General features: G+C 39.0%; 1 protein-coding gene across 3 annotated transcripts in view; it reads right to left on the bottom strand.

Moving 5' to 3' along the window:
- The window catches only part of CERKL (CERK like autophagy regulator), a 59,143-nt gene extending 37,225 nt beyond the window's left edge, over window positions 1-21,918 (bottom strand). For all 3 annotated transcript variants that reach the window (XM_075512149.1, XM_075512150.1, XM_075512151.1), the window contains exon 1: window positions 21,567-21,918. In XM_075512149.1, the coding sequence (XP_075368264.1) occupies window positions 21,567-21,876 (310 nt within the window). In that variant the 5' untranslated portion in view covers window positions 21,877-21,918. The remainder of the gene's footprint in view (window positions 1-21,566) is intronic.
- Between the last annotated feature and the right edge of the window lie 1,395 nt (window positions 21,919-23,313).

Here is a 23,313-nt window from a genome sequence, read left to right as displayed (position 1 = left end):
GCTTGTCTAAATCAATCTCAGCACATCTGTCTGATGTAGAGCGTAAACAGGATTAGAGCTGGATTTATCTGCTTGACGCTAATTGTACTCAGTTTCTGCACATGTCCACTTTTTTTTTCCAAATACAGCATGAAAAAAAGCCTGCCTGGATATATGAATTTCTAGGAAGTTTTATGCCCCTATTTATCCTCTCACTGATTTCAAGCAATGAGACTATCCTACATTTTTCCTATTTATGGTAGTCTAATCTCTTATTTAATAAAAAATTATGTCTAAATATACCACACTGAGCTAAATCAAAGGGTGAGGGACTAATTCACTCAAATACAGTTTAATTGTAAATAGCAAACCAAATTTTAATTAGTTAAGAGTGTTAAACTAGGCTTTAAACAAATAGATTATCTCATGTTTACAGCAAAATTGATGAAAATTTCCACAAAGAAAAAAGCAGTACTACTGATAAATAGAACAGTTTGTAAAGAGAAGTGTGCTATTAAAATATAAACACCGACACTTCAACAACAAAAGATTTATTGGACTGTTTTCCTATAATAGAAGCCCAACATCTAGAACTGGTATTTGAGGTCTTAATTTCTATAACAAATTTCTGGAGTACATGGGAGACAGTAGAAAATATACATGAAATGTGGCTGTATAATTCAAGTATGAGAATTGGACATGAAGGAAAATGGGCTATACTCCCTTGCATAAATTCTTCCTATCACTTTGGCAAGACACCTAACCCCACTTAACTACATTTAGTAGATAAATCTCTTACACGTTTTAGGCTCTCTGTCCCATTACGCTCTGAAAGTTTACTTCATTAATAGTTGATTGCTATAGCTGAGTGCAGTGTAACGTAATAGAAATAATTAGAAATAAAAATCATCAAGACTATACCAAAGAAAATACAGTGATCAACAGTAGTTATTATAGGACTGATAACAGATCATTTTACACTGTATGAACACTATTTTCAAAATAACCATTCGGGATATACAATAAAATATAACTGTATTAATATACAACCAAAAAGGAAATAAATAGAATAAAAAATTAAATTAGTTTTGACAATATGTCTACAAATTTTTAAAATAAATATGATAATGTCTAATACATATAAACCAGCAACTATTAACTCACTATTAAGCCCAGTTTTCCCTTACTGTAGTCTGCAAAGCACAATAAGTAGCATGCAACTGATTTATAAAACCTTTACAGAGTTTTCAGCTACAACTTTGATTAAGAAGGACTGGCAATGAGAAATACAAAGGAGCAAGTATGATCATTCTTGTCAGAAGAGCTGAGAATCACTGCATAGCTCACCACACTATTTAACATTAATTTGAAGACTCTAATCATGAGACAGAAAAGCTATTTTCAGTATATCTGAATTTTCAAGGGGTTTTTTATTTCAAAAAGACAGGTCATGCAACACCTTTGGCAAAATTTGATGCTATGCCTCTTACTCTCTTCTGCAAGCAGAGAAAGCAAAATTGCACTTTCTGCTTGCCAAGAGTATCAAACTAAGCTGAGGAGGAGAAGGTACAGCAAGGGCCAGGGTGGGGAGGGACTGGTTTTTCTTTGAAGATTACCTTTATGCTACTCTAGTCCTTTTAAATGGCGTTGTAAGAGAAGCATAACACAACCAAGGCCCTAGTCTAGAAAAACGTTTCTCAGACTGTGTGTAATGACCTCCTCGGGAACAGCAAGGAGTTCAGGAAGTGCTACAAAATACTGAAGAGACGCATTCCAGTTCCTCCAGAGCTGGAGTGTAAAAGCAGGGTGTAACTACTAACTTCATCTTTTAACGGCAGCTATTCACTTGCAGCAACAGCTGTATTCCTTCAGGGCAGAAAACGGAGCTTAAAAATATCTGACAGGAATACAACCAATTTTCATTCTCCTTCTCTAGAGAATCTGAGGGTGATGTATTTTGGAAGCCAATGCAATACCTTGCCGCTAATCCCTCTTCCAATGCAGGCACCTACCTCACTCACCTGCCACGACTGTGTAGTCCAGCCCTCTTGCTTATGTCTGGCACTTGGCAAAACCAAGCTGAGCCAGTTCAACTCCCTAAAGTTACATAGATTGTCCACTTTATTTGGGTTTTTTTGCTGCCTTAGCCTTCTGACAAGTTGTTTAATATAATCAGTTCAACGTAAGTCCTACAAAACCAGAGATGCTTCAAAGCGATAAGAAAATACACAGCAGGGAAGAAGGAAGGACTGGGACTGTCTCCTTTCATCAGCAGGAAGTCAACACGGTTTGAGACAATCTGCTCTGCATTTTCACTTCCAATTGCTAACTCCCCAAAGATCTCACACACACACACACAGATCAGCGAGAGTCAGCAAGAATTGGGAAAGATGCACAATGGTTTATCTTAATTTTTGAATTGATAAGATGTAACTCTATTTACATCTTATAAATTCCAAAAAATTATAAGTCTCAGAATAGAGCTCCTTTTTATAAACCTATAATGGTACATTAAGTTAGTTTTGCTGGATAGGAAGTTACCACTATTTCAATACAGCAGTAAAAGGCATTATTCACTATTCTGGCTTAGAGAAGTCATCTTATTTTAAACTACTATCATAGACAGCTATCTCTAAAAATAAGATTATTATGAAGAATAATTGATATACTAACAAAATAATATTCTTTAACAAATTTGTACTTCAGGCTCCAATTTTTCAACTCAATCCCAGCCAAAAACAAAAACAAAACAAAAAACCCCAAACAAACAAACAAACAAAACCACAGTAATTTTCCAATGCAAATCCCAGATCATGGGATAAAGGCTTATATTAGATAACAGAAATTACATTATTTGATTTCTCTGTTTAGTAACTCATACAAATAATAAATTTTAAAAAGACAAAATGTGATAAATGCAACAATATAAAACTGGCTTGAATGGTGGTGTGCAAGTTTCAATACATTCTACAAAAAGTGAAAAGTTTTTGCATTCTTTGCTCAGCGTATTTCTTGACAATTTTACTATATTCATAGCATGGGTAAACACATCTAAAACTGCAACCTCCTACCTATCATCCTCCTCTCTTGTCTCTCTCCATGTTTCAAACTGCTCTTTCCCCCAAGACCCCTTGACCAGCTGATTCCAATCCCTGTTCTCCACCATCTCTTTTAAAAACTAATCCTCAGTCTTGTGAACACCCTTATCAAACCGAGAGGGCTGTTGCAGATACATGCCCCTGTGCCCAGCATCACATCATCACAGCAACTGCAGGAAGAGCAGCTTCAGGGGACATTTGGGGTAGTCCTTGAAGTCCTGAGTTGGACCATACTCAAGGACTTAAAATTTGGTTAAGTTTCACTACACCTTTAAAAGAGGCAACAGGCGAATTCCTGACAACAAGCAACCACTGCCAAACTGCCTAGTTCTGGCTGAACCAAAATGAAAGATGATGCTGGCAACTGGCAGAGCAAACGTAGGAACAGTTCAATTAATCCCATACCATAAAGACAGAGTTTAGTACAGTTCAGAGGTCGTCTTTGCTGGAACTGACTCCCCCTGGAGAGGAGCCAGATCTGGGGACTTCCCCTCCGAGCGCAAACAGATCTCAGGAGTGACACTTGCACCTAGCATCCTGGGTCTCCATGATGCCCAGCAGGCCATGGACAAGGCCCTTCTTCTTGCAGTGAGGCTCATTAGACATCTATCCCTCAAGCTTTCATTAGTGTCTTGTTCCATCTCTGTTTTAGAGCAGTGAAGTACCTTAGAGCAGTGAAGTACCTATTAATTACAGAATTTTGTCAGAAACGGCAGAACTTTGTCAGAAAAACATACCAAAACTGGTAGTTTGAAAAGTCCAATAACTTCTTGAATAAATACCTCCATGGAAAAGTGTGATTAAAGCTTAGCACAAGGCCAAATGCTGTTCCTGACAAGAAGCTTCACCTTAAGGAAGAGTTTCCCTTTTGTTCTCCAACAAAGAATTTGAGGGAGATGATGAAATGAAAAATAACCCCCCTAACACGAAGATCTACTGGGGATAATGCCATACAGAACAACAAAGCTAGCTGAAAGGAAGCAAGGCCGACAGTGAGTCATTCTGAACCTGAAGCATTTGAGAGGATGCATGCAGCAAAGACTTTGCTTTTTAATAGTTACATTTTCTCATTAACACCACACCAAGAAAGAGGTCACTGAAAATAAATTTACTATAGAAAGCTCTATATTTTACATTAAGAGTACGGCCCACATACTGCCTAATTTCATAATATGATTGGAAAAGTAGCATCAAGCCTTTCATTAAGTGCCTGAAACTTTGGGGCTTTTCATGTAATAAGTGAAAGGAGTTACGTAACAAACTTCAGAGTAACAACAGGGTAACAAACATCAATGATTTCCATCATTTTGTAAAACCTCTGCAAATTTAAGCACCAGATTAAATGATTTGTTGTACACAGACCGACAACACAACCATCTTATAATGGAATTCATTTAAAGAGAGAGATTTCTGAAATAAAACAGAAGACTGGGATCTAATGGCTTAGATGATTTAATACAGTGGGCTAGCAGAGCTGGAAGATACTAAAGAATCCCCAAAGAGGAAACATTAGCTTAGTTCTACATTCCTTCGAAAAAATCTCACACATACACACAGTTTCGTACCTACTAATTTATATCATAATCAGGGCAATTACTTCTGTCATTTCAGAAAATAAGGGGAAGTGGGGAATCAAAATAGCCTCTTATGGCCATATGACATCACTGGGTTTGATAAACTACAAGTTAATAATTAGTTCTACTTGGACTCTTACTGGCACGAGATCTGCTTCAGCCTTGAATACATACAAAGAATACATCCATACTGCTAAATATCAGTGTCCCACTTTCAGGGAACTCAACATGCCTCCAATATCTGAATTCTGGTCTTTTCTGGAAAAGATTTTCAGGCAAACATTTTCTTCAGGAAAAAAGAACAGACACATCCCATTCTAAACAGAGGACAATTTCCTTCTGTAAGCTATTGGTAATTCATGTATATTAGCAATTCATGCTTTTAGGTATTGAAGCATAGCTATCAGCTGCTAGATAAGCTCATCCATGAACTTCTCATTGGTCAACAGCTACATGTTTGGCTTTATCCTCATTGATCTGTGGTCTATTTTTTCAGGAGCTCTCTTCATCAACTCAGCAATCCTTTGTATCGTTCTATCTGCGCCTTCTACTCTAGCCCAAGGGTAAGAGATGGCAACAGCACCACCAGAGTCCTCTGACAAGCATAAACCCTTCCCCTCACCCCAATGCTCTTCAGCTCCGTTTCCACATAGGAATAGGAAGAATGTAAGCTACACCACTTTGCCTGCAGGGATGAATGAATCCTTTTTTGTTCATGTACACCATGCTTGTAACGGACTTAAAAGAAAAGCAACAAAAAACCCCACAGAATTTTGTTAGATTATCTTTATAGCATACATGGTTTTTTTCCCCTTCCTCTTAGTGGAACCGTTCATATTTCTCTAACTTTGTAAAATATTTTCGCGTATTAAAAATATACTTTATACTACATGATACATGTATAGTACAAAAACGACTCGGAACACAACGCCAAATTTAAGGTATACTTGGTCAAATGTATACAAATTAGCCCTTCATATAAAGAGAAAGCTTACAAAATGCAATACTCCAGAAGCTTTCTGGTATTACAATTATTGTTACTATATGGAATTGACTACATTTGCAGTGACACATAATCCTGTGACTGAGGAAATAACATTCTCAGACTTTCATCCATTTTAAAATTTTGTTTGTAGCTTAACACTATGACAAAGCTCTCACAACAGATTTGATACCAATATGATGTGACACAACTGAACCAAACCTTAATTTCACTCACAGTAAGAAATCACAGGATTAAGTAACACTGTGCAGTCTTTTAGAAAAGTTTATTGCTTCCAGATGGATGCAAGTTTCCTTTCAGCACTGATTGTATCTTCTGTACAAAGGGTGCCAATGTTACTATAAATACAGACAAAAGCAGTTATAAAGATAAATTATTAAAATATTGATATGAACAGGCTCATACAATACTGCCTCTCTCCACAAAGTAAGGACAACTACATTAGTGATGTGTGTATCACAAATGTTCAATATAAAAACATGTACACGCTTTTTAGAAATTACAGCCCGTATATGAACAATCACAAATTTGCAAGGTATCCATAAAATGACTTCTAATTCAAACTGCGTGCTCTTTGCCCCATGTTGTGTAGTGCCATGTGTTTCACTGCATGGTGCATACTACCAAGATGTCCACCTGTGCCCATGTATCTGCGCAGCAAGCTAAGTATATCCTTACTTCATTTAGCAGCAGAACTGTTGAATACACACTGCAATATGCTTACGTTGAAATAAAACTAAAATTGTAAATAACAAATGTCTTTAAGCTAATTTAAATTTCAAACCATGTACATAAGACACTGATAAAGTGTATCAGCAGCTCTACAAAATGTTTTCCAGAAAAAAAACAATTCTGGGGAATATCTGATTAGACTATAAGAAAATTATACATAATGCTGTTTTGGAAATCAAAATACACTCAAAAATTATCAGGTAAAGCCAGTACTTTGAGTTGTTTTAATATTTTATGTTGTTATACAGTTCAGGAATTACAAGAATAAATGGTAATGAGTCATTTAAAACACATTATTTGAAACTTTCATGAGATTCTCAAACATCAAAAAATCTCCATCTCGTTTTTTATTTGTGTAATAACCAGTGCATAAAGTAGAATAAGTTAATGCATTTTAAAGAGCATGCAGAATCCATAAATTGCTTTGTGAGTAAAATTTTAGCATTAAGTACCATGGAATTCAAAATTAACTATCAGCATAGAAATAACTTTCACTTTTACATCAAACTACATTAGTATACTAAGTTACATATAGAAACCTACTTATTTTCTGACAGGCATATCAACTGCTTCAAAACAGAGCCACTAGTCAAAAAACCACCACCAAAAAACCCACCCCCAAATTTTCTATGATGTATGCTTTTCATCCTTGCATGCACCAACAGTCTCAAACAAGGAGTCTCCTATCTATTTTAAGCAAATTCCTTGACATCTACTCCTCTTAACTCCAGCATGGTAGCTGTAGCTACATGCCACATTTACATATGTATTCCTAATTGCAGTCTATTCCTAATCCTAGTACTAAGAAGTACTGAAATCAAACAGAAAGATTACTGATCAGCATATCAAAAAAAACCAATTTCAGATGAGTTTTCACTGTTGGAGAAACGCATGTCAGATGACAAAGATACAATTCAGACCCCTCATAATACATACTAATTTTTACTCCCCCAAACTTTTAAATGCTAGCATTACACCAGATGGACACCTATGTACAGGGATTACCACTATGAGGTTGAAGTAAATATCTTACTTGCAGATCCTAAGAATTTTACTCACAGCATAAAGATCCTGCGTATGGTTGCAGGATCACATATTCAAAGCACCCATACAGCAGCTAACAGAGACGCATCTTCAGACTGTCTCCAACAGGCACTTGCACAGTATGTGCGTTATTGTTACTATTCTATCTAAATTTTCCTCTATCACAATATTAAGCTTACCTTGCTCATTTAAAAGTAAATTGAACAAATCAGAGTTTCTACACACACCCAGCCACACGTTACAAATCAGACAATAATCTTTGACTTAGCCTTAAAGTGAACTAGTGCAAGAAAATTATCATCACCTGTGTTCAAGAATTAATTACTATAGATGCCTTGGCACACACCTTAAAGCTGTTGAGATAAGAAATGGATGTTTTACATTGAGGGTTGTCTTCTACCCTGTGAACATCAGAAATCTTCTGAAAGAGATTTATGGAAAAATAACAGCTAAGCATATTGAAGCTGCACTTTTTGCTAATCTTGAGTTTGATGAAACTAATTACTCTTCTGGAATGGTTTGTAATGGTTGGTTTCAGACTCATATCCTATACAAGTTTAGCTATTGTATTGGGAATTTAACTTCCCTTCTCCACAATAAAAATAAAAAACCCAAAGACTATAGTAATTATAAACATACATAATAAGAAATATTGTTAAGGCACTTATGGCTAAGAAATACAAGTTTCCTATACAGTCTGCTACTGTATTGTAATTCTTAAAAACATTTAATAAAATTAACCTCTTGATATTTTGTCACACAAAGAACACACATTCTTTAAACTATATTGATCCACCAATAAAAATAAGTACCTCACAAACAGAAGGCTAGGCAAACTGAATTTCAAATTCTACCAAGAAAGCTTGCTTAATAGCACAAATTCAGATGGAGTTACAGATTAGTGATGTGTGTGCTTTTACATAAAATATCATTTAAATATAATTTAACCAGTTTCTGGTACATAAGACCAGCAATACCAGGTCAGAGCAAAAGTCCATCTGTCCCAGTATCTTATGTCAAACCATAGCCATAAGCAGATGCTAAGAGAAGAGAAGGAATAAAGCAAGTATTTATTCTATTTTCCACTAATACTTTTCCACTCCCCACCTGTTTTCATTTGGGACACCCTGAACTGACTGCAGTTTCTACACGTTTAACAGCACTCAAATGAGGCCTTCCGTCTCCAGCTGAATCCACAAAATCTTTTAGCATTAACAGTATCCTTTGGCAGTAAGCTTTGCAGTTTTCTTACTTGCTGCATGATTATTCCTTTTGTTTTGAGCCTGATTCTTCTTAGCCTTATTACATGCACCATATTTCTTATGTTGGAAGATAGAAAGCCATTGCCATCTACTCTTTCCAGGCGCCATCTCAACTGCCTCCCTTTCAGACCAAAAAGTGCCGGCCTAGTCCATCATTCTCATCCAGGAGCCATTCCTTACCTTAAATCACTGTCACCTCCTGAACCTTCTCCAGTCCCACATCATCTTTGTCAAGAACACCAGAACTGCACACAGTATTCAAGATGCAGTTAAATAACCGTTGGTTTATAGAGCATACAAACATCTGTTTAGTCTCTATTTATGTCCTAATGATCCTTAACATAATAATCCTAACAACTGTTTAAGTGACAGATTACATTTTCTCATAATAAACCAATGATCGTATACGTTGGGCATGGTCTAGCTACAGCTCCTGATCTTGATCCCAAGCTGATGGCATTCAAATAAGAGATCAATACACTACACTATGCTTAATTATATCAAATCTTGGACTCACTGTCCCATTGCCTAGTCAAATGGGTAAAACGGCCATGCCTCTGAAGCAGTGCTGTAGGACATAACTGACAATCTCTAAAAGCTTTTCCACTCCTGTTTCAACAGTCCCAAACAAACCAATTCAGCATTTCTGCTTTTCTGTGTTTATCCCATGCCATTTTTTCTCTTCCATACTCCTTTTAGACCACATCATTAATATACCAAAAGAACTATGAACTTTTCAGGCAACCCTCATTCCATGAATTAGACAAAGAAAACAAATATTAGAAACATAAAACAAAGAGAAACATATTTAAGAACAGCTTTCTTTTTACTGTAAGTTCATTTTATTAGTCTGCTCCTGCATACAAACTAATATTGCTAAACTGTTAAACTTTAAAATGTAAAAAGCAGTAGCTGCTTTAAGCACGACAAGCAAGCATATACATATAAATTACATTGTAAGTTCAGTACTGAATTTCTGTGTGTACGTTCCACAAATGGTTTCCATAAAACACATAAGACCTAGGAACGAAATTTCAAAAACACCACCTGCTTGTTTCCATCATATTTTAAATAATTAACTCCTCAACAAATGTAAGTGAAAAAAAAAAAAAAAAAGCCTTTTTATTTCATTTTTGTTTGTACTACAGTAAAAAAAACCCAGAAAACTACAAACATTTATCAGGTACTCTTTTCTTCTGCTAAGCATTGTTTTCTAAAGCAACCATAGTTGTTATTACTCCTCCATCACAAAAGATCTATGGAACAGAAAAGGATCTGGAAGATATTCTTAGTTTAATCACAGCCTTGTTTAATGAGTGTGTTGCAGTCAGGTGACCAAAAAACATGACATTTCACATGAAATATTCAGAAGCATTCTTTTTCCGTTAATAAAAATAATGCCAAGTTAAAAATAGACATCTATATACAACCTTCTCCTGATTATTGTAACATATCAATATATTTAGATTTACCCTGGAATGCACCAACTGCAGAATTTACTAAATGAAACCACAAATCTGTTCAAAGTTTGACGTCAACATGAGTTACCACCATCTACAGCCACCTAACTTAGTGTATCATTCACTGGTGCTATGATAATTTTGATCCCTAACTAATTACCTCACCCCCAGTTACACTACGTAGATGTGACAGAGCAGGCCTTTGGGAAGTCCAAACCATCCAAGGATGAAATCTTCCAGTACCTTTCTCGACAGAGCTGTTTGACGAGTCTCCAAAAGGCCCTGCGACAAACAGCGTGCCAGGGAGAGGACTTGGACAGGAGCAATCTCATTTTGAACCATCTTCAGAACAGTCAACAGATCAGCCAGGCAAAGTTCTACTATTTTCACACAGAAAGCCAGCAAGTTATCTTGAAATTTTTCCTACTTACTTTTAGCAATTTATTTACAAGAATTTTCACTTAAGTTAGAGTAACATAGGCTTTTTTAAAAAGCTATTTTCCTACAACATCATTTTTAAGTGAGAATACTTATGCTATTTCTACTACACTGTACTAAAACGATACAGAAAATATAAATACAAAGATGATTTTGAAATATCTGTCAAACAGGGGGTTTTAATAGAACAATGAGCATTTAATTACTCAGAACAGTATCTGCAAAACAGCATTATATTTAGTCATAAGTATTTATTGCTGTTACCCTCAACTTGTTCATTTGTATGTCAAATCTTGTTTTTCCAAGACTGTCTGCGCTGTGTAAAGATCTGTTTCCAGGATACATATAATTGTGCAGTACATAACATCTGTTGCTTTGCATTTTCTGAGCTTCGCAAAGCATACTTTCCTATATTCACTTGAGTGTATGGACTGACAGAAGAGATATATTGTCACAGTTCAAATAAACCAACAACTAGAGCAACTACTCCGTACTGAAAAGCATCTAAGTAACTACCATCTTACATAGCCCAAACAGACAAAAGCCAGGAAATTCAGAGTTTGGCACTGAATTCATGAACTGGCCGTTTGTTTAAAATTGCAGCACACAGGCAAGAAACCACCACATGCTAGATTAGAGAACTGCGAGGTAAACCAAGTTACTGTACATTTTATCAAAGATTTAATGTATTCCTACATCTACAACTAAACAAGAAGCCAGGGGAGGGAGAAAGTTGCACCAGATCTTAAACCTAAGAAGTGGAATTTTCTTTCATCAAATCCCTTACAGAAAGGCTACCATACATCAAGGCTCACATGAAAATTCAGACCTACAGTTTTTATTTTTTTTAAAACACCTTTTATATTTTTTTTTTTAAACAAACATATTTATCTATGTCTGTTACCACTGAGAGCCCATGAGAGAAAACAGCAGCTTCCGTACTACTAGTAAGGAAAACTAATTGTTCCTTGTAACATAAAGCCAGTGGTGGGCCTGGAAGATAGTTTTTAATTCTTATACAAGTTATCCTGGGATCATTTGAATAATTTGTGATCCACTCTGGTTTCTGAGCTCCAATTTTACGAAAATCAAGTGTTGTGGCTTACAATCATTCTACATGCTCTGGCTTACAATCATATTGCAAAACCTCCAAATTCAGTGTGGCTTGAAGTATTTTCTTGGTTTTGCAACTTAAGGGCTTACGTATTTATTGCATCAATCTCAAAGTTGCTAAGAGCTATGTTGTCTTTGATAGATATACATAAAGGGCTCGTCATGAGTTCTCTGCTTTGTTTTTGTTTTCTTTAATCTCCAACATTCATAAAATAACGTTCAGTATTTGGCATTTACAATAGACGCTTTGCTGAAATATTTTACAATATTCAGCTAGGATGACAAACGTAAATCACACACAAAAAAAATATTTTAATCAAATACCCACCCATCAAAGAATAAAGTGAGGATATTCTTCAATCTTAAAAAGAAACAAACTAGGAAAATTTGGGGAAGGAATAAAATCAGAAGCACCCTCTCAATCTCTGCATAAGCATTTTTAAACACTCCCATTTACGAGCATGGTAAAGATACAAATACAGCTCAAGGCTTCAAACAAATGCACTCAATCTCTGAGCACCAAACTCCTTCCCAAAAGATAAACTCAGCTAATACTATTCTACACCATAAACAAGCCACTCCTGATAACTGTACCTAAATAATGGGGATTGGGATGTTGTGTGAAACACGGCTTACTGATTCTTCTCCAAAGAAGAGCTGGTAATATTGGTAATTCTAGTATCACAAAACTTCCAGGTTTGTGGAACATTTCTTGTTGCTCTGCTGAACTTCTAGGGGGAGGGGGGTATGACTCCATGAGGAAACACAATAGGAAAACAGTTACTTTGAGACCTTACAGGAAGCAAAATGTTCTTATTCAATAGTGCATTTTTAATCTGCATACTCTGATAATAACAAAATACATGTTCATAAAGAAATTTCGATTCAACCAAGAAAGCCACAAACGCATTTTAAATGAGTTAATTATTTTTTTCCTTTAGCAGCATTGTCACTGAAAAATATGAAGTCTATTACTTTTAACTTCAAAATCACCTTTGGAATTAATACAGTTTCGAGTAAAAAGGTATATCTAGATGACAACGCATATCAATAAATGAAGCTAAAGAAATATCAGAAGCCTAATTATTTTTCAAAATATTAAGTCTCATGCATGCTTAAATACACATTTAACTTTTAAAAGCACAAACAGTATTATGTGAAAGTAACTACTATCTCTATTCAAGCATACATCATATGTTGGAAACAAAATAATTAGCCACTTTTCCAAATTACAAAAAGTCAACACACCATTTTTTCCTGCAGAGGGCCACAGCAAAACAGTTTGATAGTAAAATCTGAAGCCCTACAAAAAGGATTTCTATGCTCAGCTAGAGTGCAGAAATAGGAAATACCAGTGTCTTCAACTCTTCATCGTAACTACATAAAATCCAGTTACCCAGATAACTTCTACATGTGAAAGAGAGATTATAATACGTCTTGGTTATTCATCCAAGAGGAGGAGTTTCCAACACTCTAAGAACCCATTTTTGATTGCACTTACAGGGTCATGACTTCCCTGCCCGTTGCAGTGCCACATGCACGAATGAATTTCAGTTGTGCTTGCATTTTCACTTATTCAGCTGCACGTGAAGATGTGATTCTAAACTGGTATCACTGTCCAAAGGATATTATCTGCACTTCAACTAAAGGGGAAGGGTTCCTAAACTGCAAGAAGGGAGTTCCAAAACTTCTTCCCTAGTGAAATAGTTTGAGAAATACCACCCTTACACTTAGTCTGCAGACACAAGTGTTTTTGAGACCACCTAAACAGTTGGAAGGAGGAAGTTCTAGTCACTTATTTCAAGTTAGCAGTTTAAAAAAGAATTTCATTAAATGGTATTTTAAAAGGTTAATTTATTAGCTTTACAGTTGTGCTCAACTCTGTAGTATGTCAGAGAATGGTGAAACACAATTAACTCAAAAATTGACAGTTAATGTCCATGAGACAGGAATCAGTTTAGAAAAGGATCTCAGTATAATGCAATTCTATAGCAGTCCCCGTAGTAAATGACAAAAAGGTCAAATTTTGAAAGGAAACAGCAGATACGACCACAAAACTAGCAGATGTTCCTAAAGGATCATCTGTACAAAAACATAAGCATATGTGAGAGAAATCCAACACTATCACAAAATCAGTTGGTGTCTAACATAATAGCAGTTCCTTATGGCAATATGGTAATACATGTATCAGATACTCAACACATTATGTTTTTTTTGTCTGCACATACTGTTACAACATAAGTCATAAAACCCAGGACCGCTGATTTCCTTGAAAGGAAAACATTAGTTCCACAACCCACTAATGTTAAGGTACACAAATACTATTCAATTCTTCAGCTTTATGTTCTCAGTTTTTCAGCCATTTAGGTTTTTTCATAAATTGTCTAAGAAGGATAAACATATTTTTAGAGTACTACGTGCATTTAACTAAAAACTTCCTTCTAAAGGCACTGCATAATATAGTTGAATATACCTATATGAAACAGCAAACTAAAAGGGATTCCTTCTATCCAATACCTACTTGTTTGGTTTTTGCATAATTGCAACAACACCATTATTTACCTGCTGCTCTTGTAATATACATAGTTAAGGAATAAGATATCTACAATGAAAGGAAAATTGTTTATCTAAGTTTTGTTTATTTTGACTCCTGCAAGAGCAGATGACAGACTTTCCTGCTTTATTTTTATTTCTATTTTGTAACTGTAAAATAAAGATAGAAACGTCTTAATCTGAGCATGTCTTTGGTCAAGATACAAAATAAGAAAATGCAAAAGAACATCGTATTCTGAATTCTAACCCATTTATTACCATGAACAGTAACAACTATGGAGGCAAGTTTATATGGATTTCCATAGCAGAAGACCCCATTAGGCACCGTGATCCCCAAAACTATCCCACACAAGGTGCTACAGAACCACATCCTACACACAGTCCAAGGAGAGAAACAGCCACAGACAAAGAAAGTAGGCAGCAGTCACAGACTCGGAGCAGCCAAGCTATTCATCAGCTTCTGTGTTTGTTTCCTGCAGACATTACTAAAAAACAAAATTAGGAAAGGATTTCAGGAATTATGTAGCTTCTTGGACGTTTACAGAGCACTGCTTCTAAATGTGAGGGACTGCCCGAAAGAAACCACGCATTTTCCAATAAACTACACTCGAAAGTCAAGATAAGTCGGTAACATTTGATACAACAGAAAAGACATAAAGGTGCATAGCAAAGATACAAACGCAGGGATGACACGGTAAAATGACAACCAAGAAAATATTACAACAGCACCTAGAATATGAAAGAGGGGTAAAAAAAAAAATAATGTTTCTCAAAGGCTGAAGAACAGCACGATTCAGAAAGTGAGATAAAAGATAAATGCTTAGATAAGGTATTTGACTGCATACTGGGTTTAATGATTTAAAAAGAACATTAACTTACACTGAGGAAGGGACTCTTAGCCCTATAGCACTATCACAGACATGAATATGGCACTAGCATGGACATCAAAGATTGGTTAGTATATCAACTTTTTTTTTTTTTAATATACACTTTTGGATTCTTTCCATCATGCTATATAAGCAAGACCATCAATTTACTCTTGCACACCTTTGTACAGAAAGCATAGTCAAAAGAGTTGGCAATTGTTCTATGAACAGGAAAATTATGGAAGTTTGATAATATTTTTTTGTTTAAACAAACTTGCACCCTACTTCTCTTTACCTCACCACCTTATTATGTCTCCTCTGACTTTTCAGTGATTTCCCTACCCTGCATCACGCGTACCTCACCCACTATAGCACCACCCTGCATGTCTTCCTATCTGCCCAGCAACAGTTTCCCCTCTATTCACTAATATCCCTCTCCACGGTACCCACAAATCCCTCCCACACCCATATGGCACTTCACCAAAACCCTCACGCTCCCTTAATATATCAGCTCACCCCCACCACGGTATTCTTGATTGCTCCTTGATTCCAACCTATCTTTCTTCAATTGGCCTGCTCAGCAGCCAAAAAACAGCACCAGCTACGTCTGGCTTGTTACTGGTGTGCCAACTGCCTGATGAAGCATAATACGCCAAGCACCCAGCCAGCCACCGTCCCTCGCTCGCCAGGCAGGCAGAGGAGGTGAATAAAGCAGAGCATCGCCTTGTCTATAATAGTGCATGGCAAGGCGTACTTATTACATAGTGCAACAGGAGAAATGAAGAAAAAAAAAAACCAAAATCACAAAAACAAAACCCATCACCTTTAGGCAAGTCTAAAACTTGCCATTTTATGGCCTACAAGAGCTTTAAGATGACACAAACCACAATATCACCAATAGAAATAGTTTTGCATTAAAAAGAAAAGGCCATGAAGAAGACTTATTACTTTGTGTGAAAGCTAAATGAATCCTGTTATTTCAAACTCACGTAGCATCAGAATCCAACTCACTAACACATGCACAGGTTAACGTGTATGTGAACCCAAACACACACAAATACAAGTTGCAAGACCTAGCACAGAAACTTAGTTTCTGGAACAAAGATTTAAATATCTGATCTCTCTCTTTGGAGGTAGAGAATTAAAGGACATACAAAAGCCACTATTAGACACCCAGGGTATATTAATCCTTTTCAACATAAGCACAGAGGTGCATAAACACGTGAAATACAAGAAAAACACCAGAAAGCATGAAACAACGCAAATTGTTCCACAAACACAGAGCCATGAACTGACCTGCTGATAAAGGATAAAAGACACACAGAGAATCAAGACATTATGTCTAGAAGTCACCTAAAATAAAGAAAAAATTTGAAGAGGCTTTTAATTAGTATATCCCATTTCCTTAAATATTTTTAATTTTTCACAAAAAGTTATAAATTAATAAAATCTTTTGCGGTTTCATGCATCATTTATCTAAAAGACATTAACTTCATGGACTTCCTTGAAAAAGATTTAAAAGTGTCTTACAAGTTCAGACACCATAGGATTGCTGAAAACTGCATGCTTTCTTCCTCCAATTTACATCTTAAAGCCATATATTAATGTGATACATGTACATCCCAGTCTCAGTTACATTTCATTGTATTTATTTTTATGTCTCTTCCTTAAAAATATTTCCTATTTTCCTATTTAAAAATATTTCCTACTTGGACAATAGATAAGCCACTTAGAGAAATTATGCTCTCTACACATCAGAAGTAGAATCAAAAGCTTTGAATTTCATCAATGTGGAACTTCAGTAATTCACATTTTATAACAGCCAGTTCCCATTTCCATTATTCCTGACTGACCGATAGACTGACAGATGTCTTACTTTAGAGATCCCAAACAGACTATTGGTATCTATTTCAGCCACATCTGTTCCTAAATAGCCTTGGCAGCAGGCCACTGTGCACTTGGAATTAATTTTAAGTCCTTTATTGCTAACTCTTTCACTGTTGCAATACACGAGTGATTTTTTCCCTTTTTGCTAAACTTATGCAGAATATTTATAAATCTACAATTTAGAAGAATATCAACAAGAACTATAGGATACTATATATAAGAATAGGATACTTAAACAACATATTGATCTTTTTTACTTCATTATGAAAATATATATTCAATAATACATCAGGCTCTGGATTGCTCCAGAGATGTTACTTTCTTACTGCTCAATTAATTTAGAATATTATGTTCAATTACTTATATTAAAAAAGCAAGTTTTATCCAAATTATTATTATTATCCACGCAGTCCAGCCTACATGCTGTCAGTCTGAGAGAACACCTTCATATACCCTTCAGTAAAGTGCACTACACACACAAGAAACTACACTTACAAAGTTTTTCATAATGACCAAAAGTCTCTGGACTTCACATACCAGTAAAACACTGAGCAAGTGCCAGTCTTGTTCCATTTCCTATCTGACAGAAATCTGCTGAAAAACTGCAATTATTGTCAATTGGGAAATTCTGTGGCAATCTTTAAAAAGATGCTGAAGGCTTTAAGTATCAGGATTAAAGTTCTCATTCAACAGCAAAAACAAGGCATATTGGAAGAACAGCATAAAGAAGACTGAATTGACACTATTTGTACTGAAACTGTTCTAAAATACAAATTATTCCCACATCCACTGCTGCTAATCCCCTACATTTCATTAGTTTTTAAACTTTAGCCACACCAAAAAAAAATTCCACTCTGAGCATTTGTTCTTGAATGTAAATATTTTTTTCCCACCGTTCAGTCATTCTTATTATCTTCTCAGAACTTCTAAAAATCACACATAATATTCAAATCTGTACTAAGACAGCTTTCTCTGCTATGGTTTTGAAGCAGCACCCAAAATGAGAAGCTCTACAGTTTGGGGCTGGATTATTAATACAGAAAGAGAGGTCTTGTTTTTTCTTAATCTCAGTGATTATAGCACAGGAAAGCCACATAGAAAGAAGCTAGAGAAAAAAACCTAGTAACTACTGACTGTGAGCTCTACTTCTCATTGCAACGCCCACCGCATTGTTAAAAGCAAGCAGCCAGCTATGGGTCAGAGGGTATCTGGCTCCGGTGAGAAGAAAAGGCTCAGCCGAGCTGCACACCCGGGCTGTAATTTCAGCGTTTCAGAGGGGGCAGCCGAGCCATGCCTCACACTGCCCGCGTTCCCACTTGACACATTTGCTCCTTCAGGCTCCTCATCTTGCCTGTCCAGGCCTTACTTCTGCCCAAAGCTTTGTTATAATAGAGACCACACAAAATTCATAATGTGTCATGCTTATTTGAGAGGGGAGAAGAGGCTGCTGGGGAGCTTACTATGAGGTCTAGAGAGTGAACAACAAAGGAAGCCATCAAAAATCCTCAGTGAGTACTGGTAGCCAAAAACCTCTAGGAGACAGAAGCTGCAGAAATCAAAGGGAGAGTAAAGAAGGAAGTCTGCCTGGTAATCATGCTGCCAAAAGCTCCACAGAAACAGTGCAACGGGGCAGAACTACGCATACGTGAGCGTGAAATGATCAAGCCCAGGCACAGCAGATGTCACCTGCTTGGGAACTTTAAGCTGGAGCTTTTCTGTTTAGGAGAAGCTGAAGGAGCCAAAGCTGCACAAGCTGCCACATGTAAGAACGTATGATGGGAACCGCAGAACTGTGGACAACAAACAACAACTTCAGCAAGACAGGAATACTTTTGAGGAACTATTGGGGGGGGAGGGGGCAGGGCTAGGGAAGGGGGGAGAAAGCGACTACCTGGCAGTTCTCTGACTTGACAGACTAGAATGACTGCCATAGAAGAAAGGTCTTTTCCAAAAATACGAAGAATTGCAACATACAAGTCCAAGCAAGAGACATTTCATTTAGCATCGCTGGCAAAGTCCGAAGACCTGACCTGACCTTTTAGAGCCTAAAGTAAACTACGTTATGAAGCTTTTGGTTTGGAGACGAAGTATGCTTAAGCCAAATCCCAGTGGAACGGACCCATCCAGACAGCCATCGACCATGTCCTGTACCTACTGACAGCTCAGCCCAAGCACTGCATCGCTGTACTTCTGTTACACCGAATGAGACAGTAACACAGATGGCTCCTCCCAGCACCAGCCCAGATCCCACGCTTGCAACGCCCCAGGGTAATTGCTGCTGGGATACAAGATAGCGTGAGAGAAAAAAAAAAAAATAATCAGGTTCCAAAACCCGTATTTGATCTCTGAACTGCATCAGCAGGAACGGCCACAGATGACATAGTGGTAGCACCCATACCAACTGAGGAACTGAAAATCCTTTTATCTTCAGTGTAAGTACTTGACATTTAAGAATTTGGAAATCCTATGGTAAAAGCTCATAGCCTACCACAGACCTCAGGGAAAACCTAGCATTTGGAAGACACCACTGCCTTTTCCAGTGAAGCTAGTAAAGAAGTAGGACATTAAGAACTTCTCAGAAACCAAAATATTCAGCAGCTCAATACAAAATAATGCAAAACCAAATTGTCAGAGGCAATGAGCTGTTGGCGTATATTTAACACATGTGCGGTAAAAGCCCAAATCCTGATATAATTGACACCAACTTGTCAGTGCTGCTTTCCATAAGATCCCTGAAGTTTTGCCACCTGCAGTATGCCTGACTTTCAGCACTGTGTACTTTATTACCTCGCAGGAACTAAGAAAAGCTCACAATGTCCATTTGAGTAAGCTCAGCATAAAAAGATCTTACACAAAGTAGCAATTTAGGGGGTGGATTTTTCCTAGAACAACAACAACAACAGCAAACCCCAGAATACATTCCCATCCGTGGAAGCATGAAGCAATACATCTTGAAATTCATTCTTCCTGCCTGTACCTTAAAATCTTTCACCGGTGACAATTAACAGACAATCATGGACCCTACTTCCTGATATATGACAATTCAAGCTACGTTAAAGCAGACAGAACATAAAGTGGCAACCAAATTAGAGCATTGCACACAGAACTAAATAATTAATAAATCTCACTTCAGATCACATACACAGAGACCCGTAGTTAATCCCAAAAGGGAAGGAAGAGAGGCTACAGCACTGTGGAACAGCATTACTAAGGCACCCAGACTGGCTCCACAAGAGGAAGGACCGTACCCACATCAGTGTAGCCGTCATCAGAACTCAACGGTCCTGCTGAAAAGCGGGTACCCAAGTCCAAGAATAACGCTGCATTAACACGGTTACACTAGTTGGAGGATAAGAGTCAATAGCTGTGCATGCCACCACATTAGTCTGATTTCAGTAGCTCTGGTATCCCAACATGGTTACATGAAATGAAGCATAATGACTTCAGCTGTGAGCATCTGAGTATTTCTCTGCAGCAGCAGCACTAGAATCGCAGGCTCCCACACCGCTCTCGAGCCCCTGCAGCATACAACTACCTTGAAGAGAAACAGATTATCATAACGGAGAAAAACTGGTATGTGGAAGAAACTTTGTTTCTCTGTATGCTGAGTTTATGGCTGTTGGATCTTACCATATGAAGTTTTAAGTTCTGTCCAAAATAATGCTAAAATAAACCTGGTATTTTAGGCCTGGACAAGCTAACTGTGCCATACCAGAAGGCAACTTGTGCTGTGTGGAAACTCCACATTCCTGAACACAATTTCAATTTCTCCTTCACGTAAGCACTAGGAGGTCACTGCAGTAAACAGGCACTTTTAAGAGCTTGTATGCAGTTTTGAAAGTAAGTTCTCAGAGTTTCTAGGAGAAAAAAGACTATTTGGATAAGTTTAAGGAGCATTCCTTTTCTTCTAAAACTTTTGTGTATAATTTGTTTCACTTGATCAAATCCTTTGTAACAGCACTTTCTCACAGCATGTTGCTTTATTGGAAAAGCACAGAGCAAGGACAACCTGCCACAGAAGCCTCACCACAAAACTCAGGCACGTCTCACAAAACCATACCCACCTACACGCACTCTAGTTCATGTACCTGTCAAAGAGAGTAAGCCGGGAAAAGCTGATGCAGCAGAAACAAAGTAAAATCCTCTTACTGTTCTGCCTGGAGCTAAGAAGCCATAAAAACACCGCCTCTTTTATTTTGCCCTTTTTGTATCACCCGCCAAGCAGTAAAGGCTCTTGCCAGGAAGAGTTGGTTCAGATACAAGACGCTCATTGCGTTATGAACTTTTTCTTTTTTTTTTCTTTTACTCCCCAGCATAACCTTGAAGGGAAGAGACACGCCTGACACCACCGACTTTAACTAGTTTGCTGTAATCCCGTTTAAAGGCGACTCTCCACCGCCCTGCCCGGAGAGGCCCCGGCCGCAGCTCGCCTTTCCCTCACAGCGGTGCCGCCGCCCGCTCCCGGAGGCGGCCTGGGCCAGGGCCTGGGCCCGGCCCCCGCGCCCCGGCGGACACCCCCCGCCCCGCCCCGGCCCGGCCCGGCCCGGCCCGTCCCACCTGTGGGGCTCTCGGGCAGGATGGGGCTCCAGCGGAGCCGCCGGGCGCTCAGCACCACGTCGCAGCTCCTCTTGCGGATCTCGAAGATGCCTCTGAGGAGCGGCTCCTCTCCCGCCTCGGCCGGCGGGGCCGCCGCCAGCGGGGCCACCCTCCGCCGCCGCTCCTCGGGCGCCGCCGCTGAGGAGCGAGGGCCAGAGGCGCCAAGGGCCGCCGCCTGCGCGCGCTGCTCCCGCGAGGCGCGGCCGCCGGCCGGGCGCTCGGGCCAGGCCCGTCTCTGCGGGCGGAGGAAGGGGGCCGCGGCGCCCGGCATGGCGGCGGCACCGCCGCCCCGCGCCCCCGGCCGCTCGCGGCGTCCCGGCTGCTGCCAAGGCAGCGCCCGCCCCGCCCCGCGGGCGGAGCCGCGGCCGCCCAGGGGCCGGCGGGAGGGCGCCCGTCCCGGGCCGGCGGCCGCGTCCTCGCCCGGCGCCCTCTCAGGCAGCGGTGGGAGCGGAGCGGAGCGGAGCGGGTCAGGCTGTCCGGGGGCCGCGCTGAGCCCCGCCGGGGGAGGCGGCTCTCCCTCCGCCGCTGAGCGGGAGCCCTTCGCTGCCCTCAGCGGGGCAGGAGCCGCCGGGCCGAGCGCAGGCTGGCACCACGGCGCTGCTGCCGCCGCCCGCGGAGGCGTCCCCTGCTGCCCAGCCGGCGTCGGGTACCGGAACAAACCCGGGACCCCAAATTAGGTACCGTGCTCCATAGGGTACGGGGAGCAGAGCCACAGCGGTCAAAAGGCAGGCTGGCTTCTTACGGTTTTGTTCTCCTAAGTTACTCTTACTGCCCCACGGAGCGCGATGAAGGAATTCTCTAACTACAGAAGCTCATTTTCGTTGTCGGAGTCCCGTGCGTCTTCTGCTTTCCTGTTGTCACTAAAATGCTACGATTATCTAGCTTTGGAAAACTGACATGAAGTTATAATAGCCCTTTCATGCAAAAAAGGTCAAGTCTTTCACAGGTTGCATCTACAGCTTAGCCTGAAGGTAAATACCACGTTGGCATTCACGCTGTAAAGCAGAGTATTATCATAAACCCAGGTGGAGGTATCACAGTTACACATACCCTTCATAACAAGTGAGGAACACGATGACTCAATCCGATACCAACTCGTACAACATGAGATTCTGGATCAAGTGGGCCAATACAGAAAGCGTACCCAGACGGTTGCGAAGTCATCCCTCACCCTCAAAGCTTAAATGCAGAGGAGGGAGACCGCTGCTTTCCTCCCACTCGGTAAACGGTAGATTTTGCTGTTTGGAGGTATGACAGCTTCACTCACAGGTGCTGTAAGATTCACTGACGACAATCACATTAGAGCTCTGGCATCAACTCCAATTTATAAGGTGCTCCTGAGCCTGTGAGGGCTTAACTTGAAGGAAAACTGCACTTGTTTTGTTTTTTTTTAATTCTGAGTTGTATAATGTCAGGATGGCTTATTAGTGCATGAAAAGGACATTTTTAAATGAGCAGTTTAGTAATTTTATCTTTAGTATTTGTAATAAGACAAATATACAACATCCCTCTGAGAAATAAAGCAATAAATTAAAAATATTGTCTTTTGCAGATTGATACAAATTACAGTTCAAACTGCACGTCAAAATATCCAAGGCTCTTCCTGTGATGTTTGTCTCTCTAGAGGAGAAATGCTGTTACAGGTAAGGAAATCCGATAGTCTGCAATCAAACCAGCCGAGAGTCCATGAGATGATACATGATTTCAT

The sequence above is a fragment of the Mycteria americana genome, chromosome 9 (genome assembly GCF_035582795.1).
Source record: "Mycteria americana isolate JAX WOST 10 ecotype Jacksonville Zoo and Gardens chromosome 9, USCA_MyAme_1.0, whole genome shotgun sequence".
Taxonomy (NCBI): domain Eukaryota; kingdom Metazoa; phylum Chordata; class Aves; order Ciconiiformes; family Ciconiidae; genus Mycteria; species Mycteria americana.
The sequence above is the reverse complement of the archived record's forward strand: the minus strand, read 5'-3'. Positions and strand labels throughout refer to the sequence as shown.